Here is a 7,792-nt window from a genome sequence, read left to right as displayed (position 1 = left end):
GGGGTTTCGGAGCGGGTTCACGAATCATTCAGATCGGGGTTTCGGAGCGGGTTCACGAATCATTCAGATCGGGGTTTCGGAGCGGGTTCACGAATCATTCAGATTGGGGTTTCGGAGCGGGTTCACGAATCATTCAGATCGGGGTTTCGGAGCGGGTTCACGAATCATTCAGATCGGGGTTTCGGAGCGCATATCGCGAATTATATGATTAAGATCGGAACTTCAAAGCGTGTTGCGAATCATTTGATTTAGATCGGAACTTCGGAGCGAATATTTGTGAATCATTCAGATCGGGGTTTCGGAGCGGATTCACGAATCATTCAGATCGGGGTTTCGGAGCGGGTTCACGAATCATTCAGATCGGTGTTTCGGAGCGGGTTCACGAATCATTCAGATCGGATTTCGGAGCGGGTTCACGAATCATTCAGATCGGGGTTTCGGAGCGGGTTCGCAAATCATTATTCTGATCCGGACTTCGGAGAGTGTTTCATGAATCATCTGATTCAGATCAGGTCTTCGGAGCGCATATCGCAAATCATTTTATTTAAATTGGAACTTTGGAGCGGGTTCGTACATCTTTTGTTTCAGATCGGGACTTCGGAGCGTGAATCATTTGATTCAGAGTGGGTTCGCGAAACTTTTGATTCAGAGTGCGTATTGCGATCATTTGATGTAGATTGGAAATTCGGAAAGGGTTCGTGAATCTTCTGATTCAGATTGGGACTTCGGAGCGGGTTGTCGAATCATTCAGATCGTGGCTTAGGAGTGAGTTCGCGAATCATTCAGATCGGGTTTCAAAGAGGGTACGCGAATCATTCAGATCGGGGCTTCGAAGCGGGTTCACGAATCATTCAGATCGGGGCTTTGGAGTGGGTTCACAAATCTTTATTCTGATCCAGACTTCTGAGAGCATTTCATGAATCATTTGATTCAGATCAGTTCTTCGGAGCGTGTATCGCAAATCATTTTATTTAAACCGGAACTTTGGAGCGGGTTCGTACATCTTTTGTTTCAGATCGGGACTTCGGAGCATGAATCATTTGATTCAGAGTGGGTTCGTGAAACTTTTGATTCAGATCGGGACTTCGGAGCGTGCATCGCAATCATTTGATGTAGATCGGTAATTCTGAAAGGGTCCGTAAATCTTCTGAAAGGGTCCGTAAATCTTCTGATTCAGATTTGGACTTCGCAGCGGGTTCGCGAATCATTCAGATCGGGCTTTGAAGCAGGTTCGCGAATCATTCAGATCGGGCTTTGGAGCGGGTTCGCGAATCATTCAGATTGGGACTTCGGAGCGGGTTTGCAAATCATTCAGATCAGGGCTTCAAAGCGGGTTCACGAATCATTCAGATCGGGGCTTTGGAGAGGGTTCGCGAATCATTATTCTGATCCAGACTTCGGAGAACATTTCACAAATCATTTGATTCAGATCAGGACTTCGGCGTGCGTATCACGATCATTTGATGTAGATCGGAAATTCGGAAAGGGTTCGTGAATCTTCTGATTTGAGATTAGGACTTCGGAGCTGGTTCGCGAATCATTCAGATCGTGGTTTCGGAGCGAGTTCACAAATCATTCAGATCGGGCTTTGAAGCGGGTTCACGAATCATTCAGATCGGGCTTCAAAGCGGGTTCGTGAATCATTCAGATCGGGGCTTCGGAGTGGGCTCGCGAATCATAATTCTGATCCGGACTTCAGAAAGCATTTCACAAATCATTTGATTCAGATCAGGACTTTGGAGCACGTTTTGCGAATCATTTTATTTAAATCGGAACTTTGGAGCGGGTTCGCAAAACTTTTGATTCAGATCAGGACTTCGGAGCGTGTATCGCGATCATTTGATGTAGATCGGAAATTCATAAAGGGTTCGTGAATCTTCTGATTCAGATTAGGACTTCGGAGCGGGTTTGCGTATCGTTCAGATTGTGGCTTCAGAGCGAGTTCATGAATCATTCAGATCAGGGCTTTGAAACGGGTTTGCGAATCATTCAGGTCGGGGCTTCGGAGCGGGTTCGCACCTGGGCTGTGTTTCCCAAAAGCATCGTAAGATCCATTGCCACCAATGGTCTCTACAATCAACTCATCATACGATGCTTTTGAGAAACGTAGCCCTGATCTTTTTGGGATGGAACACTTCCCAAATAAAATGTTGAATAACTTTTCATTTGTTTTCGAAGTATTAGAAATCCATGATGAGAAAAGCAGTCTGCGCCGCTGGCTGTAGTAGATTAGCGCTTGCAGGTCTGTACAGTGCCAGAAAAAAATCTGTGCAATGAATAAATTTAGTTGCACTAAATTTTAAAATAATCATCAACATACCATATTTAACTTTTATTTATTATGTGCTAAAACAAAAAGTATCTACAAAATAATACACTTTAAATATTTAGAAAATAATTAATGAAAAGGTTAATGAATGTTTAACAGGTGCAATCATTCTAAAATAATTCAATTATTCATTTACAAAATATAAACCAGTAGAAAAAAAATGTTACAAAGGCAAAGTGTTCAAGATTCAAGATCAATATTCATATTCACATTAGGAGGACTGATTCTGAAGTATGTAAGTGCTTTCATAAACTAAAATACTAAAATACGCATAAGTAAATACACCAAAGGACACAAATAATAACAAATCCCTTCATTATGCTTTCCAATGTTAAACTATTCGTTCTCAAACAGGGGTGTTTTATTATCATCAAGACACTAAAATGAGTTAAAATTAAATTTTTTCTTATTAAGTCCATTTATATTTTAAATCGGATGATACTGGACAAATATAGATCTTTAATCATGTTTAAATACTGAAAACAGATCATAGTCCTTCATCAGCCAAGACATATGATTTATTACTAGCGCTACAGCTCTGGTCAGGTTTTATGTACTTTACAGACACGTTATGTTTTTTATAATATAATTCTAATATTATTTTATGTATATTGTATATTTGTACTGCTATTGTGTTTATCTACTGTATATATTTGCTGCTGCAACACTGCAATTTCCCACTTTTGGAATAAAATAAAGTCTTCTGTTCAGAGGCGGACAGTAGTTAAGTATTTTTACTTTACTCAAGTAAATTTAAAAAGTATCTGTAGTTTATCAGAGTGTTTTTCTTTGGAAAACGTTACTTCACTTCATTCCGAAGCATAATGTCCTACTTTTTACTGCACTTCATTTCATAAATAAAAGCTGTTGTTTGTTTTACCTTTCATACTTAAGAACATTAAAAATGCAGTACTTTCTTGTACTCAAGTAAATCTTTGAATTACTTTTACTTGAGTACAAGTAAGAAAGTAATAGATTTCTAATGTGATTAAGCATTACATGCCATTTAATATGAAACGTAGTGCAGTAAAAAGTACAATATTATGCTTTGGAATGTTGTGCAGTAAAGTTTTCTAAAGAAAAACACTCTGATAAAGTACAGACACAGAGTAAAAATACTGTCCGCCTCTGCTTCTGTTCATGGTTTAACATCCTTCACATTTGCTATTAGCTCACATTAAGAGACAAAGTCAGTTTACGGTGTGATTCCAGAGAGCAATGCGGCCTCATTGAGGAGATTTCCAGCCTCTTTCCTGTACTTCGGACTTAGCTCTTTGGCTCTCCGAGCCTCTCTGAGGTTTGCCCGCAGGTTGTCCAGCAGCCTCTTCTGCTCCTGGTGTCTGGATTCAGCATCTTCGATCTGACGGATCATGCTGTCCTCGGCTCTCAGAAGCGAGTCGATCATTTCGTGGAGTTTGGTGCTGACGGAGATGACGGATTTGGCGGCTCGGCTCAGCTCGGTGACGTTCTCTTGCGTCCGCTTCAGTTCGCTGGGGATTTCGGCCTCTGATCGCACCATCAGACTGAAGTCGTATCCTTTAACCTCCAGACTGATGTGGCAGAGCTCTGAAGGAGGGAAAATGAGACAGAGAAATGATGAGGGCACTCCATATGGATGGAAATAACTGTGCAGGATGTGGCTTATAAATGAAGGGTACATAGAGTAAGTATCAGGTATGATGATGAATTCATTTCTGAATGACTAACTGCAATAAATGATCCGATGCATAATCGTACTGAACACATCTGCCATAAAAACTAAATAATTACACAGCCATGCATCTAAAAAAAATCTGATTTGCAATCATTTGATTATGCATAATTCGAAAATATCTAAAGTTTTTCCCAAAATAAGATTTTTCTAATTATATGTATCAGCTTTAATACATTTATTAAAATAACAAAAGCAGTTAAATGTCAACATTTCAATTTTAATGACAAAAAGACGCATTCAAAATGTACTTACAATCTGCAAAGGAGTGGAAATATATGTTCAAATACTGTTATTTTAGGTACTATTATAGTTTTTGTTAATATTTTGAATGAGATATTTTCATATTTTCTGCTCCCATGTTAATTTTAGTTAACGTTTTTGTGATTTGGCTGTGTGTTTTGACATTTTTATCAGTTTCTGTTGTTTTTAAATGTCTATAGTTTTTATTTTTATTTTAGTTCTGGTTATTTTAGTACAAGCTAAACAAAATGAAAATGAGAAATGTTACCTTGTTAACTAGCTGAAATTAAATAAGCTTAATTTTTGATATTTTATTTCATTTAATTTCAGTTAACATTTATTTATTTTTTTAATTAACTATAATAACCCTGGTAACAAATACTCCACTTATTTAATTTTCTGTCTCTGTTTGGATGTAGTAAAACACCCACAGATGTAGCAGAAAACATCAGGCTCATGTTTGCATTTTCTATTGTCACTATTCTAACCTTAAAATGAGAATTATGCATAAAATAATGTCATATGTGTGAAAACGGGCTCATCTGTGTTTGGAAATCTGGCTCAGATTCAGACAGGAATCATGTAATTGTGGCGTTTTTCTGCTGATTAAGTGATAACACAAGATTTCTTCACCTTACAAATGGCTGTCGAAAGCAAAAATGTTACGAAATGCACGTATTTTGTGAGAAAGTGTGACCCGCTAGAGCAAAATCAGCACCAGAAAATTAGTAAGAAACAAGTTCTGGATTTCATTCAGCATATATAATGCAAGGCTTGATATGATACTAGATAAACATCTTTACAAAACAATTAAAGTGCCATTTATATGGTAGTCTGAGGTACTATAGGACACACGAGAAATGAAATCACATGCATCCCAAAACATGATTCTGAATGACTAATTACAAAGTTGCAATCAACATAAACCTTATGTGCAATTTCTATCCTTTTTATGCATCATATTAATCCTAGATGGACTCTGTTTGTAGTGGTCCATTATAAGTAAAGGGTTTTGCTTGAATAGCTTGTGTGCAGGCGTCGCTCGGGCAGACTGTGCCCTCTGCAGGCCGTGACTCACGTGTGAAGATCTTACCATGTTTCTCCTTGATTTTCCTCAGGCATTCAGACAGACTGTCGTTTATTGGACAGTGATAGCGGCTTGCAAGAGTCTGAAGCTTGCTCTTCATTGATTCATAGTGTTCCTGCTGTTTGTTGAAGGTTTCTGCAACGTCAGTGAATCGCTCATCGAGACCAGGAACACCAACACAACGAGCAGTAAAACTGCCACTCCTCTGATCTACATGATAGATAGATAGATAGATAGATAGATAGATAGAACGACAGACAGACAGACAGATAGATAGATAGATAGATAGATACCGTTAGCAGCTGGTCGTGGTGGTCTTGCAGACTCAGTTGGTGTTTTATTGTTGGACTGAATCAAAGGTTCTCTCTGTAAGTGACGGAAAAGTGACATTAGAACCCAAATGAATACTTAAAAGGGTCATATGATGTTGCTAAAAAGAACATTATTTGGTGTATTTGGTGTAATGAAATGTGTTTATGCGGTTTAAAGTAAAAAAAAACACATTATTTTCCACATACTGTACATTATTGTTTCTCCTCTATGCCCCGCCTTTTTGAAACGCGTCGATTTTTACAAAGCTCATCGGTCTGAAAAGCAAGGTGTGCTGTGATTGGCCAGCTATTCAGTGCCCTAGCGTGAGGGGAAGCCCCGGCTTAGCGTGCGCTGAGGCCGGGATAGAGTGAGCTGAGGACGGGCTAGAGTGAGCTGAGGACGGGCTAGAGTGAGCTGAGGCTGGGATAGAGTGAGCTGAGGCCGGGCTAGAGTGAGCTGAGGCGGCGGGGTCGAGAACGGGCCGCCCGGTGGATCCGACGAATGAGCGGCAACCACATGTGACGGACTCCGGGCTGGACTCCGCTTTGTCCACGGTGAAAGTTGATGTATTCCCTCAGCGACCAGCACGGATCAGCTCTAGGCATGACGAAGCGGATATCGTCCTCTTTTGGAAGACCAAACTGTTCTGAACTACTGAGGCGCGAAAACAAACTGAAAATAACAAATCTACTTGCCTGACCTACTAAATTACTTCATATAGCCTACTAAATTATGTTTCCCATGTCTAAAAAACAGTGACAAGGAAGAACGTCAATGCTTTTGTCTAAGTTTAGATCCACCTGATACACTGTCCTACTAATTCTCTAAGATTTCATAGCTAAACAAAATACATATTTTAACTTCAATCTACCTGTAAAATCAAATAACCATAAAACAGCCTCGTACCTCATCGTCTACATCGGGAGAGGAGAAACAGCATCCCATTTTTCAGCTCGCAGTTGTTTTCATTCCCATTAAACACTTAAAATGAAAGTTGGGCGTCGATGACGTCACAGTCATGTGGTTCACGTGACACACAGGTGAGTTACTGTAAAGCGGTTCACCTGCGGAAAAACAACAAAACAAATGTATACATGTAAATGTACATCCTGCGCTTTCCATTCGGTCTGATCTTTCTTATATGTGCTTTATTGCCTATTATTTATCTTATTATTTAATATATGCACAAAAATATAGGCAAATAGCAAAAGATACGATCTTTCCAAACTCGTTTAACTACCGAGAAATTAATTACATGGTATTTGTGATAGCCTACGTTCATTTTAAGTTTAAGACAAATAAAAAAGTCCTTCGATTTAAATTATAAAAATTATAAATCATATAAAAATGCAGAAATAACTGCATTAGGCTATATTAATATTCATGTGTAATTATTAAAAAATAATAAGAGCTCATTATATTTCTAAGGTTCTGAGATAATATCAGTACTCTATAATAGCCTATAGGGGTCGCCATTGACTCGCTTTTAATACGCTCTGCTTGCTTTTTAATTATTTTTATTTTTAATATTATTGCTCTATTGTACTATACTTTTTTCATTGTTATCATTTAATACGTTTCGGTTTTTATGTCTGCATTAAATAACATTTCCGTGTTTGCTTTTTGAAATCGGTTTCATGGTCCTGATGCACTTCCAAATTATAAAAATAGTCATAATCATGAAAACAAAAGTCAGTCGTGAAGTTTGCACGAGTGAACAATTTTAAATGTCTAACGTAAACGCTTGTCAAATATTAAATGTTTACTACTTGCATCTTATCGCAATTTTTGACCGTCAGAGTCAGTGTTGGGGGTAATGCATTACAAGTAACGCGAGTTACGTAATCAGATTACTTTTTTTCAAGTAACTAGTAAAGTAACGCATTACTTTTTAATTAACGAGAATATCTGAGTTACTTTTTCAAATAAGTAACGCGTTTCTTTTTTTTCCCAATTTATTTACTGACAGCTGTCCTGTCCCCATGTTGAGAGAAATCAGAAGATGTTACTGTAGTTCAAAATAAATATGAATATGCATTAATTCATCTCACTCACAAAAACAACAACAACACAGATTCAGTATTCCTCAAAATGAATAAAAATAATGCAA

General features: G+C 38.2%; 1 protein-coding gene across 2 annotated transcripts; it reads right to left on the bottom strand.

Annotated features, from left to right (window-relative positions):
- Positions 1 to 3,425: 3,425 nt before the first annotated feature.
- LOC107755956 (uncharacterized) lies at positions 3,426 to 6,694 on the bottom strand. 2 transcript variants are annotated; one of them, XM_016572915.1, is made up of 4 exons: positions 6,589 to 6,694; positions 5,664 to 5,736; positions 5,377 to 5,505; positions 3,426 to 3,895 (listed from the first exon to the last, which is right to left on the bottom strand). In XM_016572915.1, exons 1-4 carry the CDS (start codon positions 6,625 to 6,627, stop codon positions 3,525 to 3,527), a joined length of 612 nt encoding a protein of 203 aa, XP_016428401.1. In that variant the 5' UTR covers positions 6,628 to 6,694; the 3' UTR covers positions 3,426 to 3,524. The 2 variants fall into 2 exon arrangements, with proteins under 2 accessions (XP_016428401.1, XP_016428400.1); XM_016572914.1 differs by having other exon boundaries at positions 5,377 to 5,580; positions 6,589 to 6,693.
- Between the last annotated feature and the right edge of the window lie 1,098 nt (positions 6,695 to 7,792).

Source organism: Sinocyclocheilus rhinocerous, unplaced genomic scaffold (assembly GCF_001515625.1).
Source record: "Sinocyclocheilus rhinocerous isolate Xijiao unplaced genomic scaffold, SAMN03320098_v1.1 scaffold1463, whole genome shotgun sequence".
In the NCBI taxonomy this organism is placed as follows: domain Eukaryota; kingdom Metazoa; phylum Chordata; class Actinopteri; order Cypriniformes; family Cyprinidae; genus Sinocyclocheilus; species Sinocyclocheilus rhinocerous.
Note: the sequence above shows the minus strand (reverse complement) of the source record. Positions and strands in the feature narration are given on the sequence as shown.

Bases quoted from the DNA above. Each gene is read 5' to 3' on its own strand.
- LOC107755956 (XM_016572914.1), bottom strand. From the start codon at position 6,627: ATGGGATGCTGTTTCTCCTCTCCCGATGTAGACGATGAG. The intron at 5,737-6,588 runs GTACGAGGCTGT...CGTCACTTACAG, and splicing joins CTCCCGATGTAGACGATGAG to AGAGAACCTTTGATTCAGTC. The intron at 5,581-5,663 runs GTATCTATCTAT...TCTATCATGTAG, and splicing joins ACCACGACCAGCTGCTAACG to ATCAGAGGAGTGGCAGTTTT.